Source organism: Leucopleurus acutus, assembly GCF_964270905.1.
Source record: "Leucopleurus acutus genome assembly, chromosome: 4".
NCBI lineage: Eukaryota > Metazoa > Chordata > Mammalia > Artiodactyla > Delphinidae > Leucopleurus > Leucopleurus acutus.
Window position 1 is genome coordinate 49,196,769 of NC_139146.1, and position 23,530 is coordinate 49,220,298.

General features: G+C 37.2%; 1 protein-coding gene across 1 annotated transcript in view; it reads right to left on the minus strand.

Moving 5' to 3' along the window:
* The window catches only part of ADGRA3 (adhesion G protein-coupled receptor A3), a 119,093-nt gene that overhangs the window by 11,329 nt on the left and 84,234 nt on the right, over positions 1-23,530 (minus strand). Inside the window, exons 12-16 of the mRNA XM_082838361.1 lie at positions 22,349-22,552; positions 13,611-13,824; positions 13,192-13,400; positions 3,261-3,385; positions 2,083-2,206 (exon numbers count right to left, since the gene is read on the minus strand). Coding sequence (XP_082694487.1) covers positions 2,083-2,206; positions 3,261-3,385; positions 13,192-13,400; positions 13,611-13,824; positions 22,349-22,552 — 876 coding nt within the window. The remainder of the gene's footprint in view (positions 1-2,082; positions 2,207-3,260; positions 3,386-13,191; positions 13,401-13,610; positions 13,825-22,348; positions 22,553-23,530) is intronic.

The following is a 23,530-nucleotide window of genomic DNA, read 5'->3' on the forward strand; positions in this document are numbered from 1 at the left end:
CCTTAGGAATCTTAATTTTTCAAAAAGATCTTATTTTTAATTTAGTTCAATGCATGTCCTTTCTAGTCATATTTAAGAAATCCCTCCTTATCCCAAGGATTATGCTATTTTCTAATATAAATGTTCACTCTTTGGTTTGGACTTATGTAAGTTTTTAATCTACCCAAAGTTGACTTTTTAAAAGTGGCTTGAAGTATAGATCCATTTTAATCTTTTTCCAGATGGATTTCCCCAGCTCCCTTAACTGTACAGTGGTCTGTCTTTACCCAACTGATGAGGCAAGTAACCTCTGTCTTGTACCAAAGCTCTGCGTGGGTCTGCTTCCAAGCTTGCTCTTCTGTGTTGGTCAATTTATCCATCCCTACACCAAACACTACAGTTTTAACTACAACAGCCTCAAAAGTTTGGATCATTAGAAGTCTTCCTATTCTACTATTTTCCAGAAGTGTCCTAGCTATCTTTGGTTCTTCTTTACTTTCATATAGATTCAAAGACCATTTTATTGAGTTTCATGAAAAATTCTCGTATCTATAGGTTAATTTAGGAGGAACTGCCACCTTTCTGATTTTAATTCTCCCTATTCTTGGACCTAATGTATCTTTCCATTTATTTAGGTCTTCTTTAATATATAATAAATTTTTACCTGCAAATCTTGAACACTTTTTATTATTTCGAAGTACTTGATATTTTTTGATACTATATAAACGATACCTTCTCATTAACTGTTTTCCCATAGTTGCATTTCTGCATACTAGCAGCAAAATTTTGTACATTAAACTACATTTTAAAAAAACTACATTCACTTTTGCTAAACTTTCCTATTTTTTTCAAATAATTTACCTGGAAATTATTTTAGCTTTTTTAATATAAATAATCACATCATCTGACAACAACTCGATTATTATTCCCAATTTACAGGTGAGAAAACTGAGACACAAAAATGTTACATATTGAAATCGGGATCTAGAAAAGATAATTGTATTCCTATGTTCACTGCAGTGTTACTCACAACATCCAAGAGTTGGAAACAACCTAAATGTCTATCGATAAAGAAAATGTGATGTATACATACAACGGAATATTTACTCAGCCATAAAAAAGGAAATCCTGTCGCATACTACAACATGGATGAACCTTGAGGACATTATGCTAAATGAAATAAGGCAGTCACAGAAGGAAAAATACTGCATCATACCACTTATATGGGGTATTTACATAGTCAAGCTCACAGAGACAGGAAGTAGAACGGTGGCTGCCAGGAGCTGAGGGGAGGGGGAAATTGAAGGTTGCTGATCCGTGGGTATAATTTCAGTCATGCAAGATGAAAAAGTTCTAAAGATCTGCTGTACAACATTGTCCTTATAGTTAATAACTGTACTACACACTTAAAAATTTGTTAAGAGGGTAGATCTCATTATGTGCTTTTCTGCAATTAAAAAAAGTTGAATAAATTGCCCATAGAAACACTGGAAACAGTAGAGCTGAGATCCAAATCTAGGTAGTCTGAACTCAATACTCTGTGACACTGCTTGCTATCATGTACATAGAAAAGAGTATGCAAATAAATAAAATTTTACATATTTCCTATTCACATATTAGTTTTGATTTTTTATACTTAACACTGCAAAAATACTGTTTAAGGCTACATATGTAACAATTTATTTGAAATTAAGAGTTGACCATATTTTTAAATTCTTTATATGTACCACATATAAAGTTTCTCATTTTTACATCTTACAGTTAAAATTTTTTCTAATTCCTACTATTTTCATAAATAGATAAAATAATTTTTAAAATCCTACTGTCGGAAAATGTCACTTCTCTTTCAATCATAGTCAGGATTTTATAAAGTTTTTTAATTAAATGTTTGGCATTATAACAGGCATGACAAGTAGCACAAAATTCCCCAAGACGATAATTCAGAATTTGAAGTATACTGGTAAACTGTTTAAGTGACATACAGTTTGACTTTAATTAGCTAAAGAAAAAAGCTTTAAAGAAACAATTTTCCTTTTATAGTTAATGAAACATGACATTTCTAATAGCAAAGTTTTTTCATTTCAGTTTTTTACTTTGACTTACTGCTTGGCAGACGCTGGCATTTCTGGTTTGAGTTACTCCTCCCACAAAGATCACACATGTCAGAAAAATATGAAAGCATAAGTTCACAAGCATGTGCCAGCCTTTGAGACTGATTCTAATCAAACTGTTAAAAGAAAAGGGAAAAAATAAGACCCAGGTTAGTATACTTGAAGCTGGACATCTTCAAGTTAACATTTCCAACTCATAAAAGGCCAGATGTAAACGTTTAAACATTTTATTAAAACATACTATCAGACACACACACACACAGGGTTTGAGAAATCACTCAATACAGTTTCTGAACATTTAACTTTGCAGTACAGTAAAAAAGACAAGTCAAATGGAACTACTACATCCACTAAAGGCTAAACAAAATCTCCATAATAAGAAATATGTGAGCTTTTGTTAGTTACAATGTCTTATGACAGATGGATTACTTGTTCGCTTCCCAGAGATTTCTGCAAGGTGCCAAGCTCTATTTTTCCCGACTTACTAGGATAACATGGTCTAAATGCCCAGTGCATTTCTTCCTGGCCTTTCATGATGAAATGCTGAAGTCTCTCTTTTTTACATCAAAATCTCCTTGTTTCTTAACTAAATATCAAGAAATGTCACATATGTCCAGCTTAAAGAGGAAAATACATTCTAGCAAAACCTCTTGTAAAGTGAATTTCTGCTTAGAAAATCCTTTCAGCTCATTATTTCTCACCATAAAATAAAAATTTCTGTAGCTTTGCCTCCAATTAACAAAAACCATATCCCACACTTAAATTCCACAAACATTCTTAAATGCTGTCTATAAAAAAGAATATCACAACAGGCAAGAATTTATAAAACAGAAATAATACCACAGTCTGGTTCTGGGAGACACATCTGCAGGTAACCAGGCTCCACCTTAACTCCCCCCCATGCCCCACCCCCCAGCCACCAACACAGACTTCCCATATTCTTTCCCAGGTACAAACCCAGCAAAGTGACTGAGTGCTGTAGAAGATGAATTTACTTTCACAGGCACTAATTATTTATGTCTTGAATTGCATGAAGTGAAGAAGGCCTGTAGGTATTCTGAAGTAATCGTCCTTACTTTGGAAGGATAGCATGGTATTAAACTCAGTTTTATCCTAATTAAATGTGAAATAAACTCCACAGGCCTCTATTCACAAAGTGTTATTTCTTACCTGTGATGGTATATGTAACTGACGATGACCACTAAGAGGCAGAAGAGAAGAATGACAGCCGTGGTATAGACCACAGGGTGCAAGAGGTTGGCTGCCTGGGTATAGAGTTCAGATCCCGTCAAATCCTAAGGGGGGGAAAATGAAAGCATTATTCTAGGAGCACTTCTCTGGACATCTAGTTACTGAGATTTTCTCAGTGACTACAACCTACTGATAAACAGAACTCTGGCCCTTACATCTCTTCATTTTATTCAAGGACTATGGTTCACGCTATTTTCCTCACACATTACTTTGCCCTCCTAACTCCCATGTGTTAACTACTCATGCAGTGTGTGTATACACATACACTCACACAGACACACACACTCTTGTCTTACCATAGACCATCTGCTTTACAAATCTGAATTCTGACTCTCCTATGAGGGTAATGGAGAGAGAACAGCAGTGATTTAGAAGGGCAACCACAGACTTCATCCTTTTTGATGCCCTTTCACCCACTTATCACTCTGTGCATTCACCAGCTGATAAAGCACAAAGCAGCAGCATCTTCAAGTCAATAAAGCCTAAATAGATCTCTCTAACCTCCCACAGTCAAGTTCAACAAATATGAATGAACCAGACATGGTGCAAAGCACAGGGACGGAGTGGTAAACCGTGGTTCTTGCCCTTGAAGAGCTGAAAGTCACAGGGCACTAAGATGCACAATCAGATCACAATAATGTTTGATGAACATAAGAGCAGCCCGGTGATGGGAGCGAAGAGGTCAAAGATCAGTTAACAGTAAATAATAATAGCAAATCACTTACATAGCATTTACTATAATCCAGGCACGGTGCCAGCACCTTACAAAGTAACCCTATGAGCTGGGTATATTGTTAGCCCATTTCATAGCCTGAAAAACTGAGGCACAAAGAGGTTAAGTGCTGGGAAGGAGGATTAGATCCAAAAGAGCTTGGTTACCAAGGTTGTGATCCCAAAACCAAGGCAGACAGTGCCTTCCTAAAATGAAAACAGTGGATAGCTTAATGCTTCCTTCCTTATAAAGGACCAAAGCAGGCTGGGAGGACGCCTGCACCCAGGCCGGACAACCAGGGTTTCAGGGTCAAAGCTGTAGATTTACCAGATCCTAGCACTAAACTCTCTTTCTAAACTGATTCTGAAAGCTGCAAAAAGGTCAGCTGGATGTGGGAAGGCGTTCATAATGGGTGCACATCCAATCCGGAAGTTCTGAGACAATTCCGGAAACTAGAAAAACTAGATGAAAGACAGGAGGGAATGGGTGACAGACAAGGACACTGAAGACGGGCTCAACGGAGTAGGGAAGGAAGCAGCACATTTTCCCATAGAAGAATCAGAGACTGACAGTGTATAATTACAGATCCAAAAAGATCCTATTAGAACACCTTAACAAGCCCCTCACCGTAACAAATTACGAACAGAGGCCACGGAGCCTGACAAAAATCAGAGTTAATGGGAAACTGTGAGATACCACACAGAAAACTGCATTCCAGCCCAGGCACTCGACCCCACTGTGATGAGTCTCGAACATATAGTTCTTCTCTTTATTCGATAAATGTTAACTGGGTACCCACCATGGCAAGGCGCTACGCTAAGCACTGGGCATCAGCTAAATGCAGGACCCTCCAGGGCTGACAGTCTATAAACTAAGACTCGAAAAGGAAAATACAAGACAAAAGCCTACCGCCACCATTCTGAACCTGCCCTTGTGAGATGCCCGCGGGATCGGTCTATGGTACACAGCTTCAAGGTACTTGCATTCTGCTAAAAGTCCAGAATATTAGAGGAGAAATTCAAAAACTACTAGGGCAACTGGAACCAGTTAAACGCTAGCTGGAGTGCACACATTTCCCCTCGCTTCTATGAAAAGCTCCTCTTCCCATGTAGACTAAATAATTGAGGATAAACTTTCAGTGTCCAGAATGTGGTCTCTAGACTCTTTCCGTGCGCTGCCTGCTTTCCATTTCCTCCAGGAAATGTTCAAGAATATGTCACCACTTACTAGTTGTATGATTTGGGGCAGTTACTGAGATGGAGATACCACAATTATCTCATCTGGCAGGATCTGAGGAAGGGGCAGAAGGTGTGTACGCGTGTCTTCCACCAGCCTTTGCAGAGAATAACAAGACACAGGCGGCTGGATATTATCTAATAAAACATCAAAGTGCCAACTCAGTTCTCAAAATATGTCATATACAATATTTACATTTAAAAGAAATTAGGGGGCTTCCCTGGTGGCGCAGTGGTTGGGAGTCCGCCTGCCGGTGCGGGGGACGCGGGTTCGTGCCCCAGACCTGGGGGATCCCACATGCCGCGGAGCGGCTGGGCCCGTGGGCCATGGCCGCTGAGCCTGCGCGTCCGGAGCCTGTGCTCCGCAACGGGAGAGGCCACAGCAGTGAGAGGCCCGCGTACCACCAAAAAAACTAAAACAAAAAAAAAAAAAAAAAAGAAATTAGGGCTTCCCTGGTGGCGCAGTGGTTGGGAGTCCGCCTGCCGATGCAGGGGACACGGGTTCGTGCCCCGGTCCGGGAGGATCCCACATGCCGCGGAGTGGCTGGGCCCGTGAGCCATGGCCGCTGAGCCTGCGCGTCCGAAGCCTGTGCTCCGCGATGGGAGAGGCCACAGCAGTGAGAGGCCCACGTACCACAAAAAAATAAAAAAGAAATAAAAGAAATCAGTCGTTTTTCAAAAGCCAAATGTGATACAGTATGAGAAAGAAGCTCGATGTTGACACAGAGGACCCAGACTCTTAACATTCCAAGGTAGGCCTGCAGGAAGGAGCAAGTACTGTTGACCGGTCACACAGAGCACTGCTTCCACAGGGGCATTTTTGTTGTCACAACAAACTGAGCTTCCCAAGTGAAAGAGAACCTCTACTGAGAAAATGACCTTTGGAAAGGTGTGAAGAGCCAGAGAGTAAAACGGTTTAGGCTTTGCGGGCCAAGAGCAAAATTGAGGCTATTATGCAGGTACTTGTTAACCACTTAAAATATAAGCATTAAAAAATTAAAAACCACTCCTAGCTTTCCAGCATTTAGAACATCTAGCAAACAAACAAATGGCAGCTGACTGGAACAGGCCTGTGGGTCAAATGTCTGCCAGGGTTTGCAGACCCACTGCCCAGTATAAAGGAAACAGATCAAGTTAAGAAAAACCTCCTATCTTGATGACAAAAATACAAGCAAATACTATTTAAAATAACTGCGAAGATCGGGATAGGAAAGAAGAGAAGTTAAAGATTAAAACAAAAGAGGTAAAGTAGAAATCCGAATCAAAATGATTTTCAATTACATCGGTCAACAATACAGGCTTTGTGATACTATAACGAAAACACTGGTGAATGGGGTCAAAAGGTACAGATTTCCAGTTATAAAATAAAGTCCTGGGAATACAGAGTGCAGTATGGGGATTATACTTAATAATACTATATTGCATATTTGAAAGTTGCTAAAAGAGTAGATCTTAAAAGTTTTCATCACAAGAGAAAAAAATTGTAACTGTATGGTGATGGATGCTAACTAGGCTTACTGTGGTGATCATTTTGCAATATACACAAATATCAAATCGTTACACTGTATACCTGAAACTAATACAATGCTGTATGTCAATTATACCTCTACTTTAAAAAATTCAGTATCTACCTGTACAGGGAGAGGAGGTGACATCTCAAATACCCTCAAATTCTATAATTTCACTGCTACCTATGGTTCTTGCTTTCACTCTTTCTCTTTTTATAAATGAAATCACTTATATTAAAAGAATTACTAAACACATGGTCCATAAATGGCCACTAGGAGACACCCATGAGAAAAAAAGTAGAAGTGTCATTCAGTTTGCAATATAGTGATATATAAGATAGGAAAAGTCTGTGCCTCTGGTGCTTACTCAACAGTCCATCACTAAATGGTGATCCTAGTCACTCTCTTTTATATGGTGCAAAGTTTAAGAAAACAGGCCAGAAGACAGAAAGTAAAGTTTTCCACCAAAATAAACTGCATCAATTCAGAGAATATTAGAATACCAGAAAGTATGTTAAAAACTGCAAAGATAGTTATTATTAAGGAACTGAATAAATGAAAGAAGAGTTTTTGAAATTCTTTGTTTACTTGACAGAGATTCACACATTTACAAGGGTTTACTTTTAGCCTAAGAATTACTAAATATAAAATTACTGGCAGTTTTAAATAATTCGTTATCATCATATCAATAATAAGAATAATTACAAATCAGTAATTGTTAAAACTCACCAGGATCTGAATAATGGAAGGAAGTCCAAAGAAAAACATCTCAGGGTACCTTCTGTTTGTCAGAGTATAAGTATTTTGAAGAGTTTGACAATAAAATAAAATTTTAAAATAGATCTGAAATCAAAATTGTAAAAAAACCCACAAAAAAAAACCCAAGACTATGACGTCTATGTTGCTTTTAATTTTTCCCCTAAGAAACAAAGCATAACCGAAAGATTTTAATCCTCCTACCATACACCATACACAAAAGTCAATTCCAATCAAATCACAGACCTAAATGTGAAAGGTAAAACACACTTAAAGCTTCTTAAGGCAAACAAAGGAAAATATCTTCATGATTTGGGGGTAAGCAAAGATTTCTTAAATAGGACATAAAAAAGTACTACTAAAAAAATTTAGAAAAATTAGAAACTCTGCTCATAAAAAGACAACATTAAAAGAAAAAGGCATGTGTATAGACTGAATGTGTCCCCCTCACAAAATTCGTATGTTGAAATCTAACCTCCAATGTGACGTTATTTGGAGATGCTGCCTTTGAGAGGCGATTAGGTCATAGGATGGAGCCCTTATGAACAGGATTAGTGTCCTTTTATAAAAGAGATACCAGAGAGTTCCCCTGCCCCTTCCACCATGAGAGGACACAGAGAGAAGACAGCATCTATGATCAGGAAGCCAGCCCTCATTAGATACTGAATCTGCTAGCTTCTTGATCTTGGACTTAATTAAGCCTCCAAAACTGTGAAAAAAAAATTTCCGCTGTTTGTAAACCATCTACTCTGTGGTATTCTGTTCTGGCAGTTGAATTGATTAAAACAGGCATGAACTGAGAGAAGACATTTGCAACACATAAATCCAACAAAGAGCTCCTATTCAGAACTCATGAAGAATTCCTATAAACCAGTAAGAAAACAACAGACAACCAAATGAAAACTGGCAAGACTTGAGCAATAACTTCACAAAAGGGCATACCCAAACTGCCAATATGAAAATGAAGAGGTACTCAACATGATTAGTCACCAAAGAAAGGCAGATTAAAACCACAATGATCAATCACAACACAACCACTAGAAGACGAAAACTAAAGATTGACAATATCAAGCATTGACAAGGATGTGGAGCAATTAAAACTCATTACTGGTGAGACTGTAAACCAATAAAACCACTTTGGTCAATTGCATGGCATTACTTACCAAAGCGTATGGGTGCCTAGAACCTAGCAATTCCACTCCTGAATGCACACGTCCATCAAAAAACATGTGCATGCATATATACAATGGAATATTACTCAGCCATAAAAAGAAACGAAATTGAACTATCTGTAATCAGGTGGTTGGACCTAGAGTCTGTCATACAGAGTGAAGTAAGTCAGAAAGAGAAAGACAAATACCGTATGCTAACACATACATATGGAATTTAAGAAAAAAAAAATGTCATGAAGAACCTACGGGTAAGACAGGAATAAAGACACAGACCTACTAGAGAATGGACTTGAGGATATGGGGAGGGGGAAGGGTAAGCTGTGACAAAGCGAGAGAGTGGCATGGACATATATACCTGCCAAACGTAAGGTAGATAGCTAGTGGGAAGCAGCCGCATAGCACAGGGAGATCGACTCACAGCTTTGTGACTGCCTGGAGGGGTGGGATAGGGAGGGTGGGAGGGAGGGAGATGCAAGAGGGAAGAGATATGGGGACATATGTATATGTATAACTGATTCACTTTGTTATAAAGCAGAAACTAACCCGCCATTGTAAAGCAATTATACTCTAATAAAGATGTAAAAAAATTTTAAAAATAAAAATTAAAAAAAAAACAACAGAAAACATGTGCATGAATATTTACAGCAGCTTTTTCTTGATACCAGATCCTTGCAACAACCAAAATACCCAACAACAGTAGAATGCACAAATTTTGATATCTTTGCACAATGGACTACTATGCAGCAAAAAAAAAAGAATAACCTGCTGCCACATGAAAAAACAAAGATGAATCTCACAGATGTAATGATGGGAAAGAAACCAGACACAAAGAGTGCATGCTCTACATTTCCACTCATATGGAACTGGAAAAACTTATCTACAGTGATAGACATCAGAAGGGTTATCTCTTGAGATGACAGTGGAAATTAACTAGAAAGAAACATACCAGAGCCTGTGAGTGCTCAAGTACAAGTCTTTATCTTGACGGCAGCTAAATATGTGTTCACAGATAAAAATATCAAGCTATATAGTTAAGATCTGTGCACACTGCTCAATTAGCTCAATTTAACAAAAAAAGGAAAGTGTTGGTCCCCCTTTGATTACCAATTCTGCTTCATATAATTTATCCTGCAGATTTTCTAATGTGTAAAATAATTTTGTACACAGAAATTACTGGAAACAAATAAAACTGAGGAATATGCAAATAAATTATGGTGAGATCATAAAATAATATTCAGAGGTGAAAAAGAATGAGAAAGTTTTTTAATACTGATATGGAAACTTTCAGAAAGGAAATTTAGTAGTGGGATTAAGAAGACATTTCTGGAGCCTGAATTCCAATTCCAACACCAACTACCTTTGAAAACTTGGTCATGGTCCTTAGCCTCTCTATGCCTTGGTTTCTCCACCTGTAAACTGGGGGTAATAATAGTAGCAGTATACTTCATGATGTGGTCATGACGACCAAATAGGTTAATGCACATAAAGACTTGAGAGCACCTGGTATATAAATGCTTAATAAAAATTAGCCACTGCCATCCCCACCCTCATATCATCCTAAAAATACCACCTTCATAAGATAGCAGCAGCAGCATAAGATATATTGTTCCATGGACATCATTATCATTGTCATAAGATATACTGCTTCCCGGAAAAAAGCATGGTTTAGAACGTTTGTAGCATGCAACCTTCGTGTAAAAATGGAAGAAAGTAGGACCATGTATTCATTTTGTTGTAATATACATGAAAATCTCTTCAATAATCTGTAAAAAACTAATCAGGGGTTACCTATTTTGTGGAGAAGAGGTGATAAGACAGAGGGTTGGGAGTTCAACTTTTCACTGTACATCAGTGTTAGAAATAACTGAAACATTTGATCCATGAGAATGTAGTACCTACTTAAGAACTATATAAACAAAAACATTGCTAGCATTCACGTTCAATTATAGAGTAAATGAAACCAAAGTTCACTTTCATTCAGCACGTTTTATATAAACAAAGTTTAAAAACTAGACGTGTAAAAACAAACGAGTGCGCTCTGGTTTCATGTATTTCTAGGTGAATACAATAACAAAAGGGGAATCAAGGTATAGTGATTATTTTATCTTCACTACCATTACCAATTAAGTAGTAAGTACTATCATAAATAGTTTGGCCCTACTCATTCAGTTTTTTTGTTCCCTACTGACCCCAGCTCCTAGAAAGTTTCCTGCTCAATTGGCTATTTCCAATCGTATCATTCAAACAAACCCAGTTTCTGCTTAACTTTTTTCCTTGAGAACTTGGGATATAAATGGCTATCGCAGGATGTCTACTGAACCAAACTATGGTATCTCTTCGAGATTTACAAACAAATACATTCTTTTGTATCATTTTTTAAATACAAAATTATTTAAAACCAGAGCAGGAAAAGTTTTATGGGCTAGCTGCCAAAACAGGAATTTAGACGTGCTATATAAAACCCAATATTAAGGCAGTTTTCAAGAAAAATAGCATTTTACCTATTGTTCATAGTGTCAGGCAAGGAAAAACAGATGTTGACTTCTAATTTTTTAAAGCTATTTCTTCTATCTTAGGCATGACTTATTTAAGAGTATGTATGATTTCATTAACTTTGCCTTCATGTTTCATTAGCAACTCCAAAAATCCCATATACTAACTTTATTACAATTTTGTCAACAATTTCAGATACATCTCACCTTGCTGCCTCTAGGTGGCATAGCTATATTTAAGAAAAGCGAAAGGATATTCTTTGAAAACAGAAAAAAATCTTGGTGCTATTTCTTAGTTTTAAAGAATTGTGCATCATATTTTTTAAAAGATTAAAAGTATGAAAGATAAAAGACTGGCTTATTCCTTCAAGAAGAGGATTATACTAATTTAAATTGTTGAACAGCTAGGAAGTTCAAAAATAAGATGTTTTAAACTGGTATTAAATTAAATAAAAATAAAAGTTTCACATGGTACAGTGTCATGTCTTTAACAATGAAGTTTATAAAATGCCTTTTGTGTGTGTCTGCGTTTCATTTCTCTTGCCCAACTTTTTCTAGTTAACTACTAAAAAAACTTCAGATGCTGCTGCATCTCTCTTCTCCTTCAGTACTTCTCAGTTTCATGTTACTTTATAATCAAAACCTGAATGAGAAAACACTTTCAAAGTGAAAGAGAAAATGCTTCGTATTTTAATTACTGCTTCAAGCTTTCTTTGAAAGGTGACTACAAAACAATAGAATGTGAACTTACAGAAACCAGACTCAGACTTACAGAAATCAAACGCCTATTTGTGAAGAGAGTCCTAAACTATCAACACTAACTTTAAGCCCAAAAGGACAGATGACTGATACAAACACAGCTGAGTCTTTGCTAGTGTAGACTTTACCCACTGTCAGCTGGGCTGAGTAACACACACATTAATCCTTCTGCCCTGCCAGATAATCTACTTACTCCTCTGCCTGTTTGGGACACTAGGTAATGTATCCTAAGTTGAGGAGCAAAGAGAAAACTAAAACACAGAATTGAGGAAAATCTACTCTAATTCAAGCTTGCTTCAAGACCATTTCCAGTGGTAGACGCTCTTTTGTCTTTTTAAGAAAATAATACTTCACCTAAAGTAAAATATATCACGTTTCAAGATTATTTGGTGCTTTGATAAAATACTGTCTAGATGAGCTGGAGGCAGAAATCAGAATGCAGGCATCCTCACTCCCAGGCTAGCCTCAAGCCATTGCTGGGAAATGTCCTTCACAGTCATCAGTAATTCCTTATGCTCTGAATGCATGTATACATACTCCAGGATGTTAGTATCTTATAATAACCACAATATGAAATAAAAACTAGCATGGCTAATTTCATAATTATCAACTCAGGAATCAGATTCACTTAAATGACTCATTAATAAAAAGATCTGTTCCTATACATTAATAACTGGTTATTCTACCAAAGATTAATAGACATGTAAAATGGTAAATAACACAAGACATTAACACTGAAGATATTTGGGTCAATACTGTCACTTGCAGCAACTAAACTGAAATTATCACCATTACTCTAAATTCAAAAGGAGTCTAAAAATTATGATGTGTAGTGGGATAAGGCACTAGAAGGCAAAGAAGGAAAACGTCTCACTGTTCACTGTGCATCTTTGGGCAAAACGAGTCACGCTTTCTGGGTTGAGAGTTGGACTGCATACACCCAAGATGTTTCCAAATTTTAAGGTCAAGGTCTAGTTGAATGGATTTGCTTACAACTTTTACTGAAAATTCCTATGCCAAATTCAATCCCATACATTTCACTTCGTAGTAACTCAATTTCCCTTGAAACTCAGAATTACACCAAAAGTCGCCTCTTACTTAAAGAGAGCAATTATGTCAAAAGTTTTAAAAAAACAATCTTCATTTGAGCTTAACTACGCATAGGGAAAAATGAGAGTACTTAAGTGTTTATGCATAACGTTAACGACTGCCGTACCATTAAAACCGCATAGTTACTAAGGGAGTAGCACTGAATGGTGGTGATATTTTCATCTGAGCAGAGTATACGGCACCCATCTGACGTCCAGCCTCCTTGTCCGTTCAGCAAATCAAAATCCCACTGGGCGGCCACAGGATCTGCTCCGTGCGCAATTCGACGCAGTGTCACATTAACAGGGATGTGGTGGGTATCGATGTTCACACCATCTGGAGGATATGGGAAATAAAAATATTTCTGAAACAAACTTCATAAACAATTAAATGTCAACTTATCCACGAATGGGAACTCTGCAAATACCTTTTCTTCACTAGTGACTCATTAAAACGAGAAGGAACAAAAATAAGCATCTTTAGGGACAGGGCATGATAAAGTCGTATTGTCCAGTGACTACAGGATGACATATGCCAGAGACAAACCTATTTTGGTGAGAATCACTGGGGTAACCACTGTACGCCGTTTTCCATCATCGGCCAAATTCGTCGAATTCCCGGTGGCTGGAAAAAGCTTTCCATTGCGGAATGCGATGAGTTGAAGCTTATAGAGAGAGTCATCACTTGGTCTGACTTCTCTTTTTTGCTTTGGTGAGAAAAGGGAAGGAGGAAGCTGAATAGAAGCCTCTACAATAGTATTCTGAAAATATATTAAAAAAAAAAAACAGAAACAAAGAAGAGTTGTCATATTAGTAGGTAAAAACCAGGAGTATTTTAGATAGTTATGAATGTTGTCTAGTTATATGCTGAATATAGTTTTTAAAGGTAGGTATGTGAAATTTAATAGTTAGAACAATTTATCCGTTAAGTAAACATCATATAATAGCATAGAACAAAAGAAGTAGAAAATGAAGAGAAAAGCAAACTCTATTTCAGAGCGCTAAAGTAGTGAACAAGGGATTATTTCAAGCTATAAAGTGAATTTTCCCGATAACGTACATTGCTGAAGTAGATAGCATTAAACAGAACAGGGATCCCAGTGACCACTCTTCACATGAATTTTACAATGACAAAATATAGTAAATGAGCACAAAGGGAGCATATCACAAATGTGAGTATAATTAATTTGGGCTTCTGAAACTTTAAGGTGATTTATGATGGATTCCAACTGTCAAACGACAGAAGAAAGAAATTATACACAAACATAATAGAAGTTTAGATTCAGCAAACTTATTTTAGCAGAAGACTAAGGAACACATCACGTTTAGGAAAACACAGTAACAAAGAGGAACAAGTGAAAATTCTGGCTGGGCACTGAGTGTCCTTCAGATTTCTTTATTAGGGATTTTAAAATTATAAATTATTCAGCATTTCATAAAAAATGAATCTGTACACCAGGGAGGCAAATAATTATCTAAAAACGTCCTTATTTTAAAGACATCACAAAGCCGCTTTCTTGGCACTCACTTCTCTCTCCAATCTGACATACACGATGCCAACAGAATTTCCTCTTCAACAAATCTGTTGTTATTTCAGTTCAAATAACACCTTGGTTCCCAAATGTTTAGAAACTATGGCCAAAAAATCCTAAGTATGCCATATAATTTGGCTAATTTCCTTGTCCCAAATTCATCCCCTTACTCTCCCTACACCACAAGACTGGGCCACACTGAGTTTATCACTTTTTGAAATCTTCTTTTTAAATGCCACTGTGCACGTGTCAGCATCTCCGGCTGAAATGCTCCATGGTTCTTTTATTTGGTAAGCTCACACTGGTCAGATTTGATTTTCAGTAAGTTAATTCTGCTGGCAATGCAAAGGATAGAGGATCGGGACGAGAAAGGCTGGCAGCCAAGAGAAGGACGCTGCAAAGTTCTATAAACAGGGCTTTTGGTGGGGGGGGGGGGTGACTAATTACACGACTCGTCCAGATACTGCTTTTACAGGTAGGTGCTCCCTCCTCTAGACTCATGCAGCATTCTGTACACAGCTCCATGATAACTAATACTTAAAAGTAGCACTGTGGATCTGTCTGCCCCTCTTAACTAGAGTAAGAGAATTTTTGAATGCAGATAATCTCATTTATTTTTGGATAGCCTATGTTAATAACAGTTCCTGGCACTAGTATTTGATAAAATAGCCCATTGTTTATGAAATTAATGAAAGTCTGTGTGGCATTTTCTTAAAAGGTTCTACTGAAGCAAATGATTGACTTCAGATTTAGTTTTTAACTGCCGTGCTTAGAACAATGTTGTAACACAGCAAATAACCATAAATATCTGTTGGAAAAAAGTATTTCAGAAGTTTGAATATATTGACAGTTGAATATTACTTTTAAGTTGAGGATGCCAAGAAAATATTCAGTAGAAATATTTCACCTAAGAAAACATATGAAAAGGTTTCTACTATTCTCACAAATATAACTTGATAGGAAAACAAAGTTTATTATAAATTCATTCACTAATATAGTATATTTCTATCAAGTATATAAATTTCTCCTAAGTACATAAGGATGCATGTAAAAAAGGAAAAACATCAGTAGACTGATTTAATTAGAAGGTCAAAATCCTGAGGAACTGTGACACACCAGACATTTATTAAGCTTAAGTACTTTAAAATTCATAAAATAATTCTGTTGTGAACACAAAATAACTTGAAAACAAAGTGTAGCTCTCTGGAAAAGTTTTATAATATATCAAATTAATTTAAAAAAAGAGGTCATACTTTACTTTCTAAAAGAGCTGAAAAAGGAAATGACAACTATACTTTCTAGAAGTATAAGCTTTTTTCTACACAAATTTAAACTTGTAAAACCATCCCGACAACAACAAATGAAAAACCTCAGGTGTACTGAGATTCCTGAGAGATGAGAGCTAAAAATTCAAGGCTGTTAGACACTTAGATTTCTAAAACATCTTTCAAAGTCCAATAAAGGATATTACTAAATAATAATTATAGGTCCCCTGGGGTGGCCCGGGGTGCTGGAAAAGCAAACTTCACCTATATCAATAATATTTAATTTTTATAGTAAAAAAGTAACACCTGCATACTTAATCTCCTTAAAAGAAGTACTGATCATTTATTCCAGAAAGGTTGTAAATGTAATGAAAAAAATCACTAAGGAACACATCTGTCACATTTACTGTGACTATACTTTTTGCCAGTTAGCCTTAAGACAGGAACACAAAGGTAATAATTTCATTTAACCATATATTCATTTTTAAACATATGGATTACAGCAATGGAAATAGATATAAAACATACAAATTATAGCTAATAAATCAGAAAAATCTCTCCTAAAAACCTCTGGGGAACCCTCGTACACTGTTGGTGGGAATGTAAGTTGGTGCAGCCACTACGGAAAACAGTATGGAGGTTTCTTAAAAAACGAAACATAGAGCTGCCATATGATCCAGCAATCCCACTCCTGGGTATATATCTGACAAAACTGTAATTCAAAAAGACAACCTGCACCCCTATGTTCATATTCATAGCAGCACTATTCACAATAGCCAAGATATGGAAACAACCTAAATGTTCTTCGACAGATGAATGAATAAAGATGTGGTACATATATACGATGGAATACTACTCAGTCATAAAAAAGAATGAAATAATGCCATCTGCAGCAGTATGGATGGAACTAGAGATTATCACACAAGAAGGAAGTCAGAAAGAGAAAGACAAATACCATATATATCACTTATATGTGGAATCTAAAATATGACACAAATGAACTTATCTATGAAACAGAAACATAGAGAACATACTTGTGGTTGCCAAGGAGGAGGGGGAGTGGGGAGGGATGGACTGGGAGTTTGGGGTTAGCAGAAGCAAATCGTCATATATAGAATAGATAAACAACAAGGTCCTACTGTAAAGCACAAGGAACTACATTCAATAACCTGTAATAAACCATAATGGAAAAGAATATAAAAAAGAATGTATATACAGGTATAACTGAATCATTTTGCTGTACAGCAAAAATTAACATAACATTGTAAATCAACTATATTTCAATTAAAAAAAAAACTTTCGGAAAGACATGTTTTTGGTTTCTAACATCTATTATTGAAGACCATATGCCACCCATAGGGAGAAGAACATGGGATCTGAAAGAAGAAACCAGAATTTGGATCCCAGCTTCACCATGTGGTAGCTGCTTAACACTGCACAATTTTGTCTACCCTGTGAGTTGCATCTGTCACGTGCAGCTAATGATCTTCCTAACAAAAGATTATGAGGACCAAAGGAGATCATGACCATGACAAGCACAAAAGGCTATGGAACTGGGGGTAGTATTTTTATTATTATTTCAGGCATACCTCGTTTTATTGCACTTCACAGATAACTGCATTTTGGGGGGCAGGAGGTGGGTTTTTTGGTTTTTTTTGTTAACAAACTGAAGGTTTGTGGCAACCCTGTGTTGTCAGACAGTTAGCATGTTTTAGCAATAAAGTATTTTTTAATTTAAGGTTTGTACACTATTTTAGGCATAATGCAACTGCACACTTAACAGACTACAGTATAGTATAAACATAACTTTTACATGTACTGGGAAACCACAAACTTGTATGACTCGCTTTATTACAATATTTGCTTTACTACAGTTATCTGGAACCGAACCTGCAATATCTCCGAGGTCTGCCTGTACTGCCACAGCGTGGCAGGTCGTTCGTTATCTGGAGGCTGGGGAGAGAGAAAAATGCCTTAAAGTAATTGACTTACCAACAATCATCTAAAATCTCGTCCTGTTTTGACTTTTACAACTCAGCTTTAGTTTTAACTTCAATACTAAAAAATTGACAAACTATATACACATGAAATAATGTTATCATAGAGCTCTAATCATGAATTTATTTGCTGAATTCATGCATATTTTCTTATTTAGAATGACACTAAGAAGAAAATGATAAGTATCATAACAGATGTTAACTCAAATATTTTCACTAGATTTTAACATCATTCCTTATGAAATAATCTGCACTTCTGACACTACATAATTAATAAATCAAAATTTTCTGAAATCCTAATTTTGTTTAAGTCTCTAGAATTCTAACAATAAAATTAGAATGGGTCAAAGAGCCAGCTGATTAAAAACAGTAATTTGTTCATGTCTCCTTGACTATTGACTCACTAGATTTTAAACAGATAGATGTTATGATACATCCTAATTATTTTCTTGTGTATAATTAGTTATTAACTTCATTCCACCTTTTGATTATCTCACTGCTGAAGATTAACAGGGATTATGTTTGCCTTTAGAATTTTTTTTTAACTGACTTTCTTTGCGAATTAAGTTTCGCTGTTAATTTTTGTTCAACGGCATTTATTGGATGTTTCATTCCTCCATGCATGACACTGTGCAGAATCTAGAGATATACAATGAAATAAGCCATGGTCCTTGCCCTCAAATATTAAAAATCTAGCAAGGAAAAGACAACAACAATAATAAAACCATAAGAGCTAACATTTATTAAGTGCTAACCCTGTGCCAGGCACTGCTATAAATGTCTACATATTTGCCTCATTAAACCCTCTCAATAAACCTTTGAGTTTAGTACCACTTCATGATCCCTATGGAACAGAAAGGAACTGACATTCAGAGAGGTTAAAATACTTGCCCAAGTTTGCATAGCTTTTAAGTGGGGGAGCCGAACAGGAACACATTTAGGTAACCATACCCTCTGGCCTCTCACTATAACTCAACTCACCAGCATACCAGCTTCTAATTATTCTAGACAGTGAACAAAGCACTATAGGGCTAACAGGCAATGATGAATTCTGTCTGAGGAAGAGAAGGAAGCTGCCAACCAAATGGAGTCTTAGAAGACAGTAGCAGGGATCTTCCCAAGCAGGGGGGGCACTGAGGGCATGAAAAAGGGCACATATGAAGGCAGGAAGTGTGACGATATATACGACTGGCTTGGAAATGAAAAGGACTTCAGGTGGGCTAAAGCCCTAGATGGGATGAAAGAAATATGGGATGCATAAAGAAAACGTGATTTCTAAATTCCAGTCAAGAAAAATTTTAAAGAACCAATTCTTTCTGGCTACATTAACAGCTGAATTCAAAACACCAACAGCTACTAAAAGCTCTTAGCAGTTAATCGAAAATAGGTAATATTTTGGATGCTAACAAATCTGAATTATGGTGGCAACAGTGGAAGGAAGCATTTGGTTAAGAAAAAAATTAGATTAGGTGCTGTAAGGGTCAGATGACAGGTAATTCAATCTCCAACTGGCTGAATGACTGAGACCAGGCACTGGATTTCATCAATGAATCAAGCACTAGCTCTGACCTCGAGTAACCCTCAGTCCAACGCAGAAGTTGTAAGAAACCCATTTGGCTCCTGTGTGTAACATGCAATGCCAGAGATGAGCAGAGTGTTATGGGCAAAGCGGGGAAGAGAGATTAAGATGAGGATGGAAGAGGTGAGGACAGACCAAATGGTATTAGGTAAGATTCTTGAAGTTGACATTTCTTCTGTGTGTTATCATAAAACCAAGGAGCTGGGGAGGGGAGAGGAGAAGCAGGGTTTCTAGTAGAAGACTGAGCATGAGCCTGGCCTAAGAATGGCCAGTACTTGGAAGGGACAACAAGGGAAGTTTTCTGTTACTAGACAAGGGCAGATAAATGAGGAAGTTAACTGACAGCCAGCCTCCAGAGGGACACCAAGCCTCCAAGGGACACCATTTATCGTGGGATCTGCAAGGTCCATTTCCACGTTGGGTCGATGCAGGGATAACGTTCACAATATTAACAATCTGAGCAGCTTCCTCAGAGGGGAAGTCTCGTACAGGACCTCTGCTCTGTAGGTACCAGCCCTTCAGTTGCTAAAGGGTGGACAGACAGGGTCGTGTTCCTGAAAGAAGGACCAGGATGCCAGCTGAGGAGACTGGGGCAGCAGCTATTCGCTAAAGGGTAAGGAAGTACTTCAATATTTTACTAACTGGTATGGTTGGATTGGTATGTGTTGGCTGAAGACTGCCTTAGGCAGACCAATCTGTATGAAAAGGATGAATTTTTAAGAAGAGCCTGGAGACACAGAGACTAAATAAGAGCTCACGATGGCGTGGGCAATGCAAAACGGAAGTCCAATCTGGGCTGTGAAGGTAATACAGACAGGACAATAGAGATTCAAGAAATATGTAGAAGGCAACTCAAGCTAGGCTCCTACTGCTAAGGACTGTCTTTTTATGGGTTTAACTTCTTACGCTAGCATGTTCTCCCATCCAAGGGTAATGCAATTATGAGATGTTCAAGGTGTCTAGTTAGTATATTCAAGGCATTAAAAAAAAAAAAAAAACAGGCAAAAAGAGTAAAAATTGCCATAGTGTACAGTCTACAATGTAAAAGTTTCCTGTTAAAATGCTAAGGCATTTGGTACTCTCAACATTAAAATTTTTAACTAATTTTGTGTCATGAAGGATATGTTCCGTTTTCACTAGGTTTAAGCATGTCCATCTATAAAGCATGAATAATAATGTGATGTGTCCCTGGTTTCTGGCCACCAAGATGATCTTAAAATGATAGAACAGTAAGAAATTAACAAATTTGAGAGTATTCATTTAAAGCTTTCTACTTCAGCAGGTAGAAACTCTCCTTACCCAAAGGGATAGGTTGTAAACTTGATGAAATGTTGGGTTTCATCATTTTTAATTTCTCTGAGACGATCATCTAAGATAGAAGGGTTCATCAATTTTAAATATTCCTAAAAGACATACACTTCTCATGGGCTTGTGTGTGATGCTGTTTTGATGCCTTTTGTGGTATGTTTTTACCAATAAAAAATACTCTAAGGAAAGGAGCAGGCATTAAGGAGTAGCATCGCTCGGTGCGTCAAATACTCTCATACAGCCAAGAGCAACAAATCTTGCCAATTTTCGTCTGAATATATGGTGTCAAGTAAATATGTTATCATTAGACATTCTGACATAGTTGAGATTGTCTTGGGCAGTGGGGGAAGTTGGACTATTATTAAATTAGGCAAACTGGCTCTCCTTATGGAGGTCACCAGGGTCAAATATGACAAAATATATTAATTCTTCATTCATTCATTCATTCATTCAATATTTGAGCCTCCACAGTGTACCAAGATACCTAACACCTATTTCATTGATTATTCTGCAGGCATAAAATGACTGGAATACTGTTTGCGACATAATTCAGGAACAAATCAGAAACACAGAAAGCACTGTGTAATTATAAACTACCAAAAACATAGTTACACGTGGCCACACAAAGCTCAACAAAAAATCGTGACTCCAGGGTGTTGAAATTATACTTTCACCGTTTGCTTCAATGCAGTTTAATGAAACACGCCTGAACCGCAAATTTTAAAAATCAATAAAAATGCTTTTAATTTTGCGTGCTGCAATAAAACACACAATTTGTGAACACATGTCACACGCTTGCACTTCTGTGCTAAAAATCTTGATCTACAGCTTGCCTGATTAAATGGCCTGGATTTTCCCATTAGGCCCAGAGCCAAGGGCACACAATACTTTTAGGAGGTCTACGAAAACGTTTTTCTTTAAAATCAGAAGCATAAAAATGAACGTTAAAGTCAAAGAAAATGTCTTAATATGTAATATTAATATATTCATCTTGTTACCACTGCAGTTGTAAAATATAATTCTGACATATTTGTGTGGAGAAAGGAGTCCAGAGGGCAAAAATGTCTAGGCCCATGAAAATCAGGATGTGTCCCTTCTTGGTCTAAGTTTCTTTCAAAACAACAGCAAAGGCAATACCAATATCCCCTCCCTCCAAATAACTTTTAGTATGGTTATCTTTGCAAAGTAAAACATTCTGAGTACAGTCATCCTCCACATCCACAGAGGACTGACTCCAGGACCCCCTAGGATACCAAAACCTATGGATGCTCAAGTCTCTCACGTTAACATGCCATAACAGCTGCATATAACTAAGCATACCTTCCAGTATGCTTACTTTAAATCATCTCTAGATTACTTATAATACCTAATGCAGATGCGATGTAAATAACTGAAAATACAATGTAAATCCTACGTAAATAGTTGCCAGCATGCAGCAAATTTAAGTTTTGCTGTTTGGAACTTTCTGGGATTTTTTTTTTTTTGACTGAATATTTTCAATCTGCAGTTGGTTGAATCCGCAGATGCGGAACCTACCTATACGGAGGGTCGACTGTATTCTAATCTAACTGTAGAGCCTTAAATGATGACAGAATATAACGTACCTTCAGAGCCAGACTTGAAAACGTATTTGAAACGTTGCACTTAAAGCTCAGCTGTTTATCCAGGTTTCCATCCGGATCCCGCCTCCCATAGTCAGAAAAGCCTGTCCGGTCAGTAGCTGCCACTTTCTGGAACACGGTACATGTCATCCCAGTGAAGCCAGCAGCCTTGATGACATAAGCCTCCAGAGCAATATTGGGTGAATACTTCAAAAGTCAATCAAACAGGAGTTATAAAAGATTTATAAGATGGGAAAAAAGCACTTTCAAAGAGTTTCAAACACAAAACACTATACATAAGCTAGAAGAGAAAGCTCACATTCTTACTAAACAAAGACACTGTAGATAACTGGCAGAATGAAAAAAGACGCTGGAAACAAAAGGATGTCCTAAAATAGAAAGATACCCATGCAGAGGAAAAGAGCAAGTCCCAAAGTATGGAAGATCAGATACAAATGAGAGGTCAGTTTACAATAATTTGAAGAGTTCACTGCAGGAAACTATGAGCTGAAGATGGAAGTGTCTTACTAAAAAAAAAAACAACAAAAAACCCCACCAAGCTAGAAAAATCAGTAGACACCCTTAATGATCATAATACACTTAAAAGTCGCTTCATTCAACACTTCATGCCATCTTCACTTTTTTCTTTCATGGGGACAACAACTCTCAGCATTAAGTTTCAACCAATAAAATCTTTATACAGAGTCGCTCCAAAGCTGTTTCGTCAGAAAAGGAAGGGAGGTGCTAGGCCAGACAGAAATGAACATATTTTAAAAGCAAATTAGGCCAGAAAATCACCTAAAAAAAGATGGCACGTGCCCCAACAATTTTAAGGAATGCAAGAGTGAGACTGAACTCGAGGGTCCACCAAAATGTACGGCCTGCCGAGACAAACAGCCACCAAGCCCATGTCCGGAGGACTGCTGCCACCACTCCCTCTGTGAGAACCACGACAGTGAGGGCATGAGAAGTGACAGGCTGACGGGTCTCTTTCACATCCATCAAGATGACAGCATGTGCTGTAAATTTCAGGGACAAGATGACATCTCCCTCCTTCAAGGATGATTCATTCTATGCCTACTATAGAGGGAAGGCATCATTCTAAGTACCATATGTGGACGAAGTCCTCTTTTAAAAAATTTTTTTAAACATAGGACTTCCATGCGAGGCATCTAAAATCTATTG